We start from the raw sequence: 18060 nt of genomic DNA, 5'->3' as shown, positions 1-18060 counted from the left end.
ATTTGGTCAATAACAAAAGTTAATCTCAATACTTTGTTATATACCCTTTGTTGGCAATGACAGAGGTCAAACGTTTTCTGTAAGTCTCCACAAGGTTTTTAAACACTGTTGCTGGTAGTTTGGCCCATCCCTCCATGCAGATCTCCTCTAGAGCAGTGATGTTTTGGGACTGTCGCTGGGCAACACGGATTTTCAACTTCCTCCAAAGATTTTCTATGGGGTTGAGATCTGGACACTGGCTAGGCCCCTTGAGGACCTTGAAATGCTTTTACGAAGCCACTCCTTCGTTGCCCGGGCGGTGTGTTTGGGATTATTGTCATGCTGAAAGACCCAGCCACGTTTCATCTTCAATGCCCTTGCTGATATAAGGGGTTTTTACTCAAAATCACACGAATTCTAGAAAAGTTCTATTTTGGTTTCATCTGACCATATGACATTCTCCCAATCCTCTTCTAGATCATCCAAATGCTCTCTAGCAAACTTCAGACGGGCCCGGACATGTACTGGCTTAAGCAGGGGGACACGTCTGGCACTGCAGGATTTGAGTCCCTGGCGGCATAGTATGTTACTGATGGTAGCCTTTGTTACTTTGGTCCCAACTCTCTGCAGCTCACTCACTAGGTCCCCCTTTGTGGTTCTGGGATTTTTGCTCACCGTTCTTGTGATCATTTTGACTCCACGGGTGAGATCAGGCGTGGAGCCCCAGATTGAGGGAGATTATCAGTGGTCTTGTATGTCTTCCATTTTCTAATAATTGCTCCCAAAGTTGGTTTCTTCAAACCAAGCTGCTTACCTATAGCAGATTCAGGTCTTCCCAGCCTGGTGCAGGTCTACAAGTTTGTTTCTGGTGTCCTTTGACAGCTCTTTGGTCTTGGCCATAGTGTGGTTTGGAGTCTGACTGTTTGAGGTTGTGGACAGGTCTCTTTTATACTGATAACAAGTTCAAACAGGTGCCAATAATACAGAGGAGCCTCTTAAAGAAGAAGTTACAGGTCTATGAGAGCCAGAAATATAGCTTTTTTGTAGGTGACCAAATAATTATTTTCCACAATAATTTGAAAATAAATTATTTAAAAATCAGACAATGTGATTTTCTGGATTTTTTTTTCTCATTCTGTCTCTCATTAATGAAGTGTACCTATGATGAAAATTACAGGCCTCTCTCATCTTTTTAAGTGGGAGGACTTGCACAATTGGTGGCTGACTAAATACTTTTTTGCCCCACTGTATCTGGCGCGACGTATGACGCTGGACTAGGAATGGCTCGATACCACAATTTTGGCTTCGGTACAGTACCACAATCTAAAACCGAAGTACCGATATTAAATCGATATCATACAGGGTCTGAATTTTGGCACGGGTATAGCGCATAATTTTACTCAATCTCGCAGGTTTGAGGTTTATAAAGCGGGAAATTAACGCAAATGTTTATTATTAAAAGAATCAACAAAGATTATCAAATCTGTCATTTGGAAACTTTCTTGTGCAAAGTAATTTCAGCAATACATCCTTCTCGCTCTCAAAATGAGCAAATTGCTTCAAAAGACATCACATGCAAATTCAATGCAAAATGATTCAAAACTTATGCTTTCGTTTCGGGACAGCTGACGGAAATCACTGCCCACGTCTTTTTAAACCTGGCCAATTTGAACATGCCAGTGATTTTATAGTATTCCGTAATACATGGGATGGGAGAGAGTTTTCTTTGCGCTCATACCAACAACAAACAGACAAGCCTACGAGCGTCCCGCATTCCACATTAAGTTGTTATTCCTTAGTCAAATACACACAAAATTATGTCAAAAATGTCCATCTTTAGTGAGTAGTCACTAAACATTGTTGGTTATGTCTTGCGCGAATTTAGTGCAATAGTAGGTGTGCAAATATTATGAAATCTAAACGTCATTGGTTGAAACGAACGCTGGAGATTTCATTACATTTAAACGATACGATCTTATGTATGTGCGTTGATCAGTGCTAAAAGAAAATAAATGTCTAAATTAGATTGTTTGATTTATGCACTCACCTGTCAATCTCTTAATGTCTTGTACAAGTCAGGATGGGCAAGTGGCAGATGCTTGGCAAGGTTTGATGGTTCTTCAGCAGTTTTATAAGCAAAGTAATTCCAAATTTCACTTCTCTCTTTATTAACTCCTTTTGTGCGTGTTGAGTGAGATTCAACTGCTGTATTCATTTTGTTCTATGTTGCCACATTTGCCGGTTTCGCGTCAGTTTGGATAGCGCACTGCCACCTAGCGGTGAACAACGGAACAGCAGCATATACCAAAATGAGCAAAATCTTGATATCGTACCGTTTTAAATTAAATATATACCGGTATTTTCCCAGTACAGTATACCGCGCATCCCTACGCAGGACATAGCACAGTATGGTATATTTTACTATATCTCTTTACATAAATATCATTTTCTATTTAAAAACTATAATTTCGTTATTTTAATAACCCAACTAATGACTCATCCACACTAGGTTGCACATGAGGGGGGAAATGTAGCTTTCTTCCACTTAAGAAGAGTTGTGCACTTTTAAGCAATTTTTATTGTACTATATTTCTTTATAGTTAAGTAGAAAAAAAATATTTATGTAAAGAGATATAGTACAATAAAAATTGCTTAAAAGTGCACAACTCTTCTTAAGTGGAAGAAAGCTACGTTTCCCCCCTCATGTGCAACCTAGTGCAGATGAGTCATTAGTTGGGTTAGTAAAATAACGAAATTTTAGTTAAGTAGAAAAAAAATATTTATGTAATTTCATTATTTTACTAACGGGGGAAAAAAACGAGTTGTGCACTTTTAAGCAAATTTTATTTGAGTTTTATTTTATTTGATTATTTAAATGTTATTACTATATCTCTTTAAATACAGCTCTGGAAAAAATTAAGAGACCACTTAACATTGAGAAACCAATGTTAAGTGGTCTCCATTTTTTCCAGAGCTGTAAATATTTTTTTCTACTTAAAAACTATAATTTCATTATTTTACTAACACAACTAATGACTCATCCGCGCGTTCCAATAGTTTGCACGTGAGGCAATTTTTTTTTTCTTCCACTTAAGAGTTGTGCACATTTAAGCCATTTTTATTTTACTATCTCTTTACATAATTTTTTTTTTTCTACTTAAACACTATAATTTCGTTATTTTACCAACCCAACTAATGACTCATCCGCGCTTTCCAATAGGTTATATGCACATTTCGCAATCCGTTACGGAGCCATTCAATTTTGATTTTGCATATTGTTTTTTAAACATTCATTCGTGTAGTTTATATGACCACCTTACAATAGTTCAATAACATAATTTATGTGGTAGCCTATGCTATGCTTTGCACGACAAAAAGTTAATTGTGCTGCTAATTATAAGTGAAATGTAAATCCTGAGTTAAATAAAAAAATAAGTTATTTGATGTTCGCTGAAGTCTGGGTTCATCTTAAACTGCCACTTCAGTGCCGTAGCCTCAGAGCTATACGTGACAGTGATCAAGATTTCCTGAGACACTACAATAGGCTACTTATACTTCATTAATAAGGGATGTTTTCTTGAACAAAATTAAATATTTTCATTTAAATGCACAGTGTAAGACATGCAAAAAAGACAAAAGGACTAACAATGTCAAGATCAATATTTGTGAAGCCTGCCTGACAGTATTTTCACAGACTAACATGTCACGTCTCTGGCATAGACTACAGTATTTAAAATAGCATATATGCATTAGTTATATTCTCAATTTAATTTACAGAGCAATCCCTGCAAAGTTTTTAGGTTAACTACAGAAGAGACTAGGATTATTGTGTCGCACTCGCAAGACTCGCAACGGGGGGCGTGGCATCAGGAAGGTGGCTCTACATCATGATGTCGGTCAGCCATCACGATGGACGATGATATCGCCTATCGGCACAACCCTAGCTGAAAGAAAGTCATACACACCTATGGTGCGAGGGTGAGTAAATCATGGGGTTATTTTCCTTTTAAAGTGAACTAATCCTTTAATTCATGAATTTTGTAACATCGACACTGTTATTGCACTGAACCGACGACCAGAGTGGATGTTACAAAATGTTGCACATTGCATCAATTAAGACAAAATTACATTTTAGCTGTGAAGTTCTACAGAAGACAATAGTGTAGTTATTCAGCTCAATTCAGTTGAGGTTTGGCTCTCATCCGAAAGTGTTGGTGTAGTAAAATCTATAATATTACTTAATATTAAGTGTCTTTTAAAGTACCCCTATTATGCTATTTTAAAGTTTCCTAATTTAGTTTTGGATGTCTCCAACAATAGGTTTACATGCACCAAAGGTCAGTTTAATTTTCTCATAAAATACATTGCACATCACCACAATGTTCAATGATTCTCAAACCACTCGATGGATGATTCAGTCTCTCTAAATTCCTCCTTCCCACGAGCCTACTCTGCTCTGAATGGCCAGATGGCCCAATCTGTTGTTATTGATTCAAGTGTGTGCATTTTAATGTGTTTAAACCATTCAAGGGCAGGAAGGCATGAAAGAGAACTCTATTCAGCTCTTGCACTTGAACGGACAAACACACAAAAAAATAGTGTCAAAATATCCTTGTAAACAGAAATATGAGAACAAATAAGCAAATTAGCAAAAGCACAAATAAATACAGCCGAACAAATTAGGGCTGGTCCGAATACCATTTTTTGAGCTTCGAAGCTTCGGTAGTAATCAACACCAAATATTCAAAGCTTCAAAGGGAGGGGGCTGAGCATATTCTTCTCTCTAGTAAAGGCAGGAATCTCAAGAAGCGGCGCACCTCACGTAGACAGGGCTTATATCTCCCGAGAATGGACACTGCACTAGTGATTCAAAACACACAGGTTTGTTACGTCCTAGTAACAAGCTCCTATAATTCCGCAGTAGATTCATTTAGATTGATAATAACGGGTAATAGGTTTGCTGCGATAGTTGATGTTACCGGTGTTTAGGCATAACACCATTACATCACTTGCCCACCGCAGCAAATATATTTATTAAGTATAACGAGGTTGGGTTCCTATTCAACTGTCCATCCTATTAAAAACGGCTAGGCTATAAGATAATTGTAAAAAAAAAAAAAAAAAAAAAAAGAAAATAAATAAATATTGTAAATCGCTATATTTTTTTATAGTATTAACATATTCAAGTGCAAATGAGAACCGTTTTGAGAGGGATGCCAGGTGTGCGAAATTGTTTTTTTAAAAATGAATATTCGAATTCCAAAATTGAAAATCGAATACCAACCCACCGAACAAATATTCGAATACTCAGGTCCAGCCCTTGAACATTGCATAGTTTTTTTTATAAATACAATACAGATGAATCTTTATTGAAGTTACAAAAGTTATTCGGTCAAGATCAGCGAGTGGTTTTCTTTTTTTTTTAGTTCTTTGATTAACAGTAATGACACGGACAGCAGCAGGTATATATTAGCCTGCTGTCACTAAGCACAGATCCATTTCACAACTGTTTACATTCACTTAAGACATAACCAAGTGTGATTACGAGGATATTTTGACATAATTTTCACGACATGAAAGAGAACTCAATTAGGTATTCATGCACTATATGAGAGGCAGCTTTTTGTGTGCAAACTCTGGACGTGCCCAGCACAGAAAACAGAGCGAAAGTGCCGAATTTGAGTTCTCTTTTGAGTCTTCTTGCACTTGAATGGTTTAAAACCACATTAAAATGCGCACACATGAATCGATAAGCAGAATCAAAATTTGAATTTTATAACAAGTATCCAATTACTGACCTTAAGTATCCCATTCCAGAATTGTAAACGATTCCCAATTCCCAACCCTACCCTTGTCAGGACATCACTAAGTAATAATAATACATTTTATATAGTGCCTTTAAAAAGTGCATCTCAAAAGCACTTTACAAGCATAAACATATAAAGGCACACCATACATGTAACACAAAAAATATCACATTAAAGCCATTCTGAAAAAAAGGGTTTTAAGAGCAGATTTAAAAACAGTACAAGATTCAGTCTGATCACAATGGGAAGTGAATTCCATAGTTTAGGTGCACAAGTGGAGAAGGCCCAGTCACCCATAGAGCGTAAACGGGTAGGAGGAACAACTAAAAGACCCAAAACAGAGGAGCGGAGATCACATCTAGGAGTGTAAACAGTTAAAAGTTGAGCCAAGTAATGAGGCACCAAGCCACATAGGGCCTTTTAGGTCAACATGAGAATTTTAAAATCAATCCAAAACCTGACAGGAAGCCAGTGCAATAACTCTAAAACTGGAGTGATGTGTTCACTAGGGCTGCCACTTTTTATTCGTTATTCGAATATGACGTGAAATCCGGTTTATATAAATAAACTATCCGTTTTTTAAAGGGTGCGGGTAGCCGCGAATATTGCTGAAATGGGTGAAAAACATCCTAACTGTGTCGGATACGGGTGCGGGTCGGACAAGAAAGAACATCGGGTCTAAACAGTCACGTGCAAACGAATATATACAAAAAATATATGCATGTATATTTTAGATGTACAAAATCATCTACAATACATATGCCTTGCATGTATTTCAAGATGATAAAATAATTTCAAATCCATATTAGTTTATTTGTGCCCACGCAGCGCGCGCGCCCTTCCAGGAGAATCACAACCGCACGCGCGATCTGCCTGCACTCGTCGAGATGGATCCTGAGGAGTTGAAGAAAAAAAATAGCCGCATATGCGTGTGCATCGCTGAGGAAGCACGCATATAACTGTGGAAACAAACCAAGCAAACGCAGTTCTATCGAACAGTATTTTTGTTATGTTTCCTGAGTTTGGTCTCTTAATAACACTGTCTTAGTACATTAAGCCACGTTAAGCGTTTTCTTATAGCCTAATGGTTTTCTATGAGAGAAAAAGGCTTAACGCGTTGCGTTCATATTCTGGGCTCATCTGATTTTTTGTACATAGTATATGTTATTAGTATTATGTTTCCTGAGTTTGGTCTCTTAATAACAGTGTCTTAGTACATTAAGCCACGTTTTTGGGGCGTTCGTAGATATTCAAATATATTCGAATACATTGCTTGATATTTGATATCCGTTCGAATTAGATTTTTCTCAAAAATGACAGCCCTAGTGTTCACTTGTCCTGGTCTTTGAAAAGAATTCTAGCAGCAGAATTTTGAACTGACTCATTTATTTAAGCTAGATTTTGAGACCCCAGCCAGAAGAGCATTGTAATAATCGTGAAAATACAAAAGTGTTAATCAATTTTTCAGTAACAGAAAACGATAGCATGGGGCACAGTTTTGCAATGTTTCTGAGGTGAAAAATGAATTTAAGTGTATTTTGGACATGGGAGTTAAATGTTAAACTTGTGTCAAATATCAAATGTGTCAAATATAAGTGCTGCATTTACAGTATAATAAATAATAAAAAGTACAGATTTCCCCACAACAGTCTCCCATGCACAGTGTGATAATTACTAACCCCGTCCATGCGGCGGTAACGCAATGGAGAAACAGCTTGTGCCTGACTGCTACATTCTGCAGGGCTGATGACATACTGCGCCAGCACCCAGTCTCCCTTCATTGGCTCGAATCCTAAAACACACACACACACACACAATTTTAAATCACTCTATTCAAAGTTTTCACGTGTCATCACACGCTTATAGGAACGCCCACCTGGAGGGCAAAACAAGGCTCTCCTCCATTGCCCGCTAGTCATTTTTACCAGGTTTGTAGTCAGTATTAATGCGGTAAGACAGTGATATTAAAATACAAAATTCAATATACACCTTAGTGATGTTGCATACTTTGTACAGGAAAGCAGACGAACACAGAATATTAGTGCAACATGAGGTTTCTCGTTAGGTGTTTTTCCCATCGAAATCCATTATAAAGAAAACATGTTGCGTTCATATTCTTGCCTCATCTACTTGCCTGTATATAGTATGCATCATCAAAAAGGTGTAAACTGAATTTGATCTTTTAATATCACTGTTTTAGTACATTACAGCACTTTAAGGGTGGGTTGCACTAAGGATTCTTTAGCCTGTCTTCAGTTCACCTCCGTCTGCTGATTGATCAGCTCTATAACGGTTTTACAGCGTAATTTATATGTTTAAAATGAAGTGGTGCAACGACTCGATTTAAAATAAAACCCATATCATCAAATCCTTTAAACTTTGCTTAATTTAATCCTTATTGGTGCAACTCACCCTATAGTGTTTTTCACGTTAAGCGTTTAAAAAATGTCACGCTGTTTTCAGTGATTGAAATATTGCAGCAGGTGCTGTACATGGATCATAAGTGCCCAAAACGTGCATCTTGTTCACATATTTTTGTTTTAAGATGGAAATTTGACAGGCTTGTGCTGCCGTTCTATGGAGTTCTATGGCGGTTTTGCCCTCCAGTCACGTGACTGAAAACTATGGACTGCATACCCTTTTTTACCATCTTATTTTTTTTCATGTATGAAATTGTGCATTTTACATATGAAATTATTTTTGTCTATTTATTTTTGCCAGACCAGCTTCCGTTTTCAAATTACACAAAGTGTAATGCCTCTCGAAATTCAAAGCACTCACGCTCCAGTCAACATCATAGTTACGCCAGTTACACTTTTTTCGTAAGCTGAATACAGAAGGCGGTCTGCCGGAAGCTAGATATTTTACTTTATAAAGTTTTAAATATGGATATTTTTTAGTGCTGTCAGTTAAACGCGTTATTAACGGCGTTAACGCAAACCTATTTTAACGGCGTCAATTTTTTTATCGCGAGATTAACGTTCTTTTTGGTCTAACAAACTTTGTAGTTTTTTCACATGCTGTTGCAACAACTAGTAACGTTAGAAAAACTACAACACCACTCCGGATGTAGCTAGACCGGAAACAAAACATCAGGCACGCTGCGGCTGGCTGCCCGCACTCGTTTGGGCCATTAAAAGAGTAGACGTGGATGGCAGGCGTGAGACGCCGAAATGAGAAACGTATTAAGCCATGGTTTAACTCAGGGGTCTTCAACTAAAAGTGCTTGTCTTGAGCGCTGCTTTCTGCTCTGATGGTGCGTAGCCTACACACCAGACGCGAATGAAGCGTTTTGCGCGAGTGATTTAAGTCAATGCAAAGACGCAAATAGACATTCTGCGGCGCGGATTAAGCGGCGTGCATGTCGCGTCATTCGCGTCCGGTGTGAACGCACCATCAGTCTCTTCTTCACTGCATGCTTGACCGCGCGTCTGGGTCTGAACGTAGTAACAGTGAGCATTGCAACGTTAACTGTTTCATTATGTCAAAAGGCTTCGCGGTCCGGATGGACGCATCTCGCGGTCCGGATTCGGACCGGAGTCCGCTAGTTGGCGACCCCTGGTTTAACTGCACTATAGGCGGAGTCCTAGTTTACCTTGCATGTGCACTTTGTAATTTTATTTTGTATCACCCTGTTTTGATCCCTTAGAAAGGGCTGTTGAAGGGGCTGTTTGTGCAACAAAGTATTTGTTTCACCCTTTTATTGATGGGCAGTGTTACATTGTGTGAGATTATTTGCTCCAAGTGAGAATGTTGGTGTGAAATCGAACACTAAAGTATGCCAATGTTGTTTTCAATAAAACAAACATTTGAACAAAGCAAGCCGATCCACTTTTCTATGTTGATAAGAGCATTAAAATAAGAAAAAATAATGGGACAAAAAGAAATCAAGGGACATTTAGAATAAATAAAAATGTGCGATTAATTGTGATTAATTGTGAGTTAACTATGACATTAATGCGATTAATCGCGATTAAATATTTTAATCGTTTGACAGCACTAATATTTTTACTTCGCAAAACCCATCGATTCACTTCGGAAGGCCTTTATTAACCACCTGGAGCCGTGTGGATTACCTTTATGATGGATGGATGTACTTTTTTTTAGCTTAAAATTTTGGGCTCCCATTCACTGCCATTATAAAGCTTGGAAAAGCCAGGATATTTTTAAATATAAATCAGATTGTGTTTGTCTGAAAGAAAAATTTCATATACACCTAGGATGGCTTGAGGATGAGTAAATCATGGGGTGATTTTCATTTTTGGGTGAACTATGACTTTAAAGCTTACAAATTTAATAGCTTAAAAGAGTGAATTGCAACTTTCACTCTGTTCATCATAGAAAGAGGTTGTATCACTTCAGAAGACCTGGATTAAACACCTGGAGTCAAATGGATTACTTTTACACAACCTTAATGTCCTTTTTTGTGCAATTAAACTGTTGCACCCCATTGATTCTCTGAACAAAAACAGCTGAAAGATTAAAAACAGCTGACTAATGAGTTAATAGTCATTTAATTACTTTTCTGAGGTAAATGAGACATTGTTTACAAGCTAAAAAAATTGATTAAAATTACTCTTGATGTGTGTACAGGGTTTTTCCTGGTGTCAAAAATGGTCTTCGTGGTTGCTGACAGACATGGTCATCCATACACACACACGCACGCACGCACGCACAGTAAAAAAGTACCTTACCCACGTGATCTGCAAACGCAATACTGACAATACATTTTAAATAAATTCAAAGAAAGTTTGTAATTTTTGCTTATCTTATTTTGATACCTTGATGTTTGTTTTTGTTCCTCATTTTTACTGATAATTGTTTTGGTATATAATCATATCAATATTAAAAAGTAGTATTACAGTTACTGAAATCTCTGTATTATTACTAAGATGATGGTTGCAAGTGGCTGTAAGTAGAGTTGTTCCGATTCCGATACTAGTATCGGAAATATCACAGATACCACAACAAATTCTGGCATCGGTATCGGCGAGTACTTGAACCCATGTTCCAATCCGATACCATTTTCTTAAACAAGACCTAGTTATGACCGCAAGCTTTGCCTAACCGCTGCACGGTTCTTCTTCGCTGCTCGAAATGCATTGCAAACACAGGAAGTTGTGCTGTGTTGCCACAAGCAACCCCTGTTTAGAGCAGCAAAGAAGAAGAAATTAAAACACGTTAGCAGCAAGGGGGTAATCCAGCCCCCGGAAAGCGTACCTTCCATAGGGGCAGCCATTGCCAACCAAGCCATCACCTGCTGTTCGCATCCCATTGACTCCCTTTCATTTTGGCCTCACTTTGACAGCGAATATCTTTACATCTGAGGCGTTTAAAGACTCCAATTGTCCATTGTTTATTTCTAAACAAACACGACAATGTATAAAATGCTCCATTACCTTGTATCTTACACTATCGCCCCGTAGAAGCCGTTTTTGTAAAAAATAGGCTAACGATTGCGTCATAACCACGCGACTCTGTCGCGCTGTACCGTATAGACCCGAGGAGAAGCTTGCAGGCAATTTTTTTACTGTCTATGAGGCAATCGGGGGGGACGTGGAGGCATAAAGGCCGATAAAGTTAAGGGAGAAGCATGTCGAGAAGACCATAGAGAGCCAAAAGCAACCGGACAAAATATTTCAACAACGGGATTCAGATTTCACTTTCCATATTCAGTCTATGGTCACTATTGAGAATGAAAAGGTGACGTAACGATGTTTACTCCGCGTTGCATTTCGGGAAGGCACCGCCATATTAGGAGGATACACTATCAGTTGCCATGGTTATTTCGACAGTGAGACCAGCTTGAGATGTGTTTGCATTTTTGAGATACAGTGCAGTTTCTTGGGGAGAAATAGAGAACGCATAAACTATCACTTCATGAGAATTTACCGTTTCATTTGAGAAAACTGTCATATAATGAACACAGACACTGAAATATCTTCACGGCAACCCGTCAAAATAAAAGTTTGGTTTAAATTTTTTTTAATTGACAGAATATATCATGCTACTGTTGTACAGTAGATTTAGCTACGTCTCTAAGTAATAATAATATGTCTCTACTAATAATAATAATGCCTAGATGGTTGCTTATTTTTCCACTTGTTTTGTTGTAAAGAGATTTTAATATTACTGTCAAATGCATGTCAGATAATAAAAATACTGTAATGAATAAGGTAGTTCACTGTATGTATTTGTTCATGTTTTATTAAGGGATAAGTCTGAAGCACACCATAAAATAATTCTAGCAATTCACACAGGGCTAGTAGTATATACAGCTGTACAGATACACACCCAGGTATCGGATTAGTCCTCGGTATCGGCCGATACCCTGAGCCCAGGTATCGGAATCGGGAAGGGAAAAAGGGTATCAGAACATCTCGAGCTGCAAGCCCCTGGATTTTAATAACAGCCTCTATTCCGCTGTCTCCTTTCTCTTTATTACTGCACCTCAACTTGAGTGTGAAGACCAAGTATCAGGTCATCCAACAGGTGTCACTGACATGGGCCCTTGTGTTCAAATGCATTCTTCATTCTGTTATGTCACAAACTTGCAATGTGAGTTCAGAATAATTTCAGTTTTATAGCTCAAACTAGTGTTAATTTCGTTAACGAAATCTATGTTGAAAAATGTACTTTGATGAACTTTTTTACCATGACTAAGAAGAGAAGATAACGAGATGACACCAACGTCATAAACGATAACTGTGACTATCACCATGCAATATCGTTGAAGAAAAAAAGAAATAAAATAGACTAAAATGTAGTTAATAATATAAAAACTTTCCCAAAACACGTCTTTGTTTTAGTCGAAAAAAGAGGAGACAATATTACAGAATGTTTTTAACAAACCTCTACAAGCTTTCATGTTTGCGGTTGCCAGATGTCAACATTTTAAAACCCCTAATTAGAGCTTTTCTTTTAAAAGGATACATTTTCTGCAGTTTTACCTAATATTTGCAATATGGCAACTATGCACACAAACTCTCTCTACACTGCGGAAGTGCCACCGATGATCTAAAAAAAACAAAATTAAAACAGACAAACAAGTAAACAGTACTTCAGCGATCTCCATTTGAGATATTCTGCTTAAAGGCCATTATCCGCGTTTCCACTGTTAGGCCCAAAGCGGGCGTGCAAGTGCTAGTAACACCGGCAACACAGACTATTGTAGCAAGCCTAACGACCGCTTGAAGAAATCATACAAATCATAGACTATTACAATCGGTTTGTAATAGTCTTTGGTCATCATTCGGACGGGATATACGCTACATTCTGTATCTAAAAACATCTTGGGATAATGTTTTCACATTGACAGCTGTCATTGTAAGATATAGCAACTCCGTTTGTTTGTCCGAGTTAGGAGGGCGGGGCTTACCGATAGGTCAATTGTGTATTGTGTGTCATTTTAAAGGAAACCCTTTGAAGTTTCATAAGGAATTTATTTGATCCATCAGTATGTCTCGTCTCTTTATACCGGACTGTCTGATACCCATATTTAGCTCCTCATATGGCTCGCACTGGCCCGACAGTGGAAACGCGGCTAGTGTTTACCAGTATTTGAGAGAAACCTTACAAACCTTTTCACTCCGCCACATGAGTTGGGCTCCTCTGGATGATGCATTATGTTTACGGATATTAACTTGTCAATTCATAATAAAAGAGCCATGTTTGCAGTTGTGCCACCCTGGTATTTGGGACTATACCGTTTTTCAACAGCTTTAAAACTGCTGATATTTCTAAAATGTGTTTATATGAAAGGTTTCAAACCTGAAATGATGCCATAGCATTTCATTTTTCATTATCAAGACACCATTTTAAATAGTTTTCTCATTTGTTCGGACAGTTGCACCACCTGACATTTTGGTGACAAAAAAAACAAAATAAATACGAATTATTTAAATGTAATAAAAAATAAATTAAAATTAAATATGTTTTATAGAATAAAGTGATACATGTCATTAATTTATCAAATTATTTAAAAAAAAAATTTTAAAGTGTAGCGCCCGCACCTCTTGCAGTTAAAAATGCTTACGCTGCATCTGACGACATTGCACACCAGTTACGCTCGTCAGACGTGGCGTAAGCATTTTGAACTGTGAGAATCGCGGGCGCTACACTTTCCCTAAGTTGAATATCGAAGGTATCGGCCGGAAGCTAGAGAATTTACTTTATAAAGTTTGAAATATGGATATTTTTCTTACACAAACGCATCGATTCAGAAGGCCTTTATTAACACCACCCCAAAATAATCGTTAGCCTATTTATCAAATTAACCATTATGCATGTTGAGTAAAACTACACTAAAATGCCCAGCCTTTTAGTCTACTAAAACTTGACTAAACAAAAACAGAACAAAGCTGACTAAATATGATAAAAACTAAAAAGTACATTTGACACAGGACTAAGACTAAATTGAAAAACAGCTAACAAAATGAACACATGCTCAAACCCAATAAATTCTATTTTTGGACAGGGGAAAATGTTTTGTGTTTTTGACAGTTACAGATACATAATAAAAGACCTTTAAATACTCACACACTGAGATAAAATATCAGTCTGTGAGCTGCAATAAAGGCCTATCAGAGCATAATATTGAGCATTAAAGCAAATAAACTGCTCTTCTGACCTTCGCAGAGAGCCGATCGTGGGAAATACGTTGTCTGGTTTATAAGTCCTCCATCTCGATCACATGATGTCACTGTACCAATCAGAGGCCTGGGTTTGGCAGCGTCCTTGTTGAGTGCCTCTGATCCTCCACTCTCCCACATGTCCTTCTGTCGCTCCACCTGAAATCAACAAAAAGAAATTGTACACATTTACATTTTTATAAATATACTCCAAAATCAACACCACTTCAAAAGAAAAGAAAAATTATGCTCACATTATTACTGCTTTCGAGAACAAATTAATGAACAACATCTAGACTGCATAATCAGTTACTTCACAGGATGACAAGTATGGAAATCCTGTTCCTGGAGCCAGTATGTGAGTAGTTTGAATGAGTTGAGTGAATGATTCAATAGCGGTTTTCAAAAACAGGGACCCATTCACTCATTTACTATTTCCTATATAGTGAATGGCACAAATAAACATTACAAAAAGAACAAACGTCCTATAAATATTAGGATGAAAAAGGTAAATACACAGGTTCTCTCTATTTTATGAGGAAAAAAGGATGTGTATTTGATATATTTGTTTTACATTGAATTTCTATGGCTGACTGTACACACTTTGTAAAACAATTTGTGACAACCGTGACATTTCAATGACAAAGAGCTTAATCGTTACTCTTTCAACTCGATCTTTTGTTTATTCTGACCCTTTGACGTCACAAGTGTTACCGGTATTGACCAAAAATAGCACCGTTTTTATTCCATGCACCTTGCTGATTGATTGTGTAAAATTGTTGTGTACAAAAAATAATTCAGGATTATTTAATGAATAGAAAGTTCAAAAGAACAGCATTTATCTGAAATATAAAGCTTTTGCAACAGTATAAATGTCTATACAGTCACTTGATCAATTTAATGCATCTTTTCTGAATACATTTATTAAATTTCTTTAAGCTCGTTCCCAAAAAATAAAAAATTAATTCTTACCAACCGAAAACTTTTGAACGGTAGTACAATGTAACAAAATCTTTCTATTTCAGATAAATACTGTTCTTTTGAACTTTCTATTCATCAAAGAATCCTAAAAAAAAATTACACAACTGCTTTTAAAATTGATAATAATCAGAAATGCTTCTTGAGCAGCAAATCATCATATTAGAATGATTTCTGAAGGATCATGTGACACTGAAGACTGGAGTAGTGATGATCAAAATTCAGCTTTGCATCACAGGGATAAATGACATTTCAAAATATATTCAAATAGAAAACAGTTATTTTACATTTTAATAATATTTCACAATATTACAGCTTTTTTGGGTATTTTTAATAACATAAATGCAGAAGCAGAAGCAGAAGAGACTTCTTTAAAAAACTAAAAATCTTAATCGTTCCAAACTTTTGACTGGTAGTGTATATAATTTCTGCCATAATAATGACCCATTTCAAATCTTTCTCCAGCATTTCAGTATTAAAAGTGTAAACTACACTGAAATGCATGCAAATGACAGCAAAGCCATATCATACGTTGCTTTGTATTCAACATACAAATAAAGCGACGTATGAAGTCGGATGTAGAGTATGCGTTTTGCACTGCGAGATGCGTTACACTTTATTCTTAAGTTGAATATAGAAGGCGGTCTGACTAAAGCTAGATATTTTACTTTATAAAGTTTTAAAAATAGATATTTTTCTTACAAAACCCCATCGATTCGCTTCAGAAGGCCTTTAATAACCCCCCGGAGCCGTGTGGAGTATGTTTATGATGGATGTGCTTTTTTGACCTCCAAACTCAATGGACCCAGTCAGTGCCATTATAAAGCTTCGACGCATCAGGATATTTACATAACCTATAGAGAAGTATTGCATCCTTCATATCTCCGAAAAGTCTTTATATTTATAAAAGACAGATACGCTGTACTGATTCTGTACGAAAACAGCCGAGGTCATGCAGGCGTGCAGTGGGCGGAGCTAAAGAGTCACTAGCACACAAAATACATCATGGCATTCATGGATTCATCCCTTGATAACTTTCGATTCACTACATGTTTGTGTAGTTTATATTATATGCAGTTACGCGCGGATTGCCAACAAAACAGACATTTGATGCAAACACACTTGCAAAACTCTGTTGCTGCTCCAGAAAAACAAACTGCATCCACTGTTTCCTTAACACTGGGTTATTTGGGAAGCTGAACAAGGTTATCTTTCCCTTACACAACCAAAAACACACTTCTTTAGTGACATTGTTGATTTCGTGGTCTAAAAACGAAATGACAGTGCTGCCGACGGCTTTCGTAACCCGAACGAAGCTCGTTGATGGGCACGCTCTCGCTCTGGTTGATGTGCGCATGCTCATCCGGGAGAAGTGCAATACAAGCTATACCGCCCCTTTATGAAGTCATACAGTGCCATACTAGAAAAAAAAACTTTCCGAAACGTATTCGAATCCTGAGAGAATGTATGTCACAGAAATACTCTGTCACACGTCCAACTTGTTTTTTTGAAATTGTGGCCATGTTTAACACTTTAACAGTGTAAATAAGTCAGAATGCATGAAAACTAGTTTTAATAACTCTAAGCAACTTAATAACTAGCATTAAGATTGTGTTCATAACAAAGAAGAAAGTCATATACACCTAGGATGGCTTGAGGGTGAGTAAATCATGAGGTAATTTTCCTTTTAAAGTGAACTAATCCTTTAAGAGTATGAAGTTATAAGAACACCAGAATGCAAACTGTCAATTTGTACTCAGATCTCACCCTGAGCGCCCTCCACTGTCCATGAGCTCCTTCCCGGACGGCCAGGGCCTGGACCGTGTCTCCCACACACAGCACGGCTCCTCCTAACACAACTTCAGATGTGAAATACACAGCATGATCTATGAGACCATAATCCACGCACAGATGCGTCACGACGCCCGTCTGCACCTGCCGGATCTGCGCCACACCTGAACACAGCAAACAGCTCAGTCTCGCCTGTTAAGGTGACTTTAAAATATCAGTTAGGATCTACTCATTTCATCCACTCACTCACCCTCAAAGTGAGGATCCTTCTCCTCCTCATCCTCCTGAGCTCTGCGCCACAGCGGTGAAAGCAGCCTAGACATGAAACACTGCACGACGCTCACCATGATTACTATCTGCAACCAAACAGAGCTGGTGTTCAATATCGCGTCAAAAATAGCCGCAAATATTGTTCTTTAGAGTTTCCAGTACCAGATGAAGGACACGTGTCCTAACAGTGAGAAAACGAGAAAACGTGTGACGTAGACGCTTGATAAATCTAGTGCACGATCAACACGTGACGATGAAAATTAAACTTTGCTAACGCTTTGCTGCGCACACTCTTCCTGCCACATTTTCCATGGGTATGGGTACACAAGTGTTCAGGCTCAATTTCGAATTGAAAAACATGATCAAATTGCTTATTTTTCTTTTCAACCACCTTAATTTTGACCATATGAGTATGACACAAAATCTCAGCACTTTTGATGCATGGCACTTATTTTTAATTTTTTAATTTCATCTGAATATCAACACTTGTGAGATTTGCAGTTTTGAGATTAATTTATCTAATTCGGTGTTATTAGTGATCAATAGCATTGTATTATGTTGAATATTAAATTGTTTTGTGTCTATATTGTTAAGGACACATCAGT

At 37.5% G+C, this 18060-nt stretch overlaps 1 protein-coding gene across 1 annotated transcript in view; it reads right to left on the bottom strand.

Annotated features, from left to right (window-relative positions):
- mov10l1 (Mov10 like RNA helicase 1) overlaps positions 1–17532 on the bottom strand; it is a gene marked incomplete at its 5' end in the record, with an annotated part of 140656 nt that extends 123124 nt beyond the window's left edge. The window contains 4 exons of the mRNA XM_079820450.1: positions 7466–7578; positions 14416–14575; positions 17162–17349; positions 17436–17532. Coding sequence (XP_079676576.1) covers positions 7466–7578; positions 14416–14575; positions 17162–17349; positions 17436–17532 — 558 coding nt within the window. The remainder of the gene's footprint in view (positions 1–7465; positions 7579–14415; positions 14576–17161; positions 17350–17435) is intronic.
- Positions 17533–18060: the final 528 nt, after the last annotated feature.

Source organism: Gobio gobio, assembly GCF_949357685.1.
Source record: "Gobio gobio genome assembly, chromosome: 6".
Taxonomy (NCBI): domain Eukaryota; kingdom Metazoa; phylum Chordata; class Actinopteri; order Cypriniformes; family Gobionidae; genus Gobio; species Gobio gobio.
The sequence above is the reverse complement of the archived record's forward strand: the minus strand, read 5'-3'. Positions and strand labels throughout refer to the sequence as shown.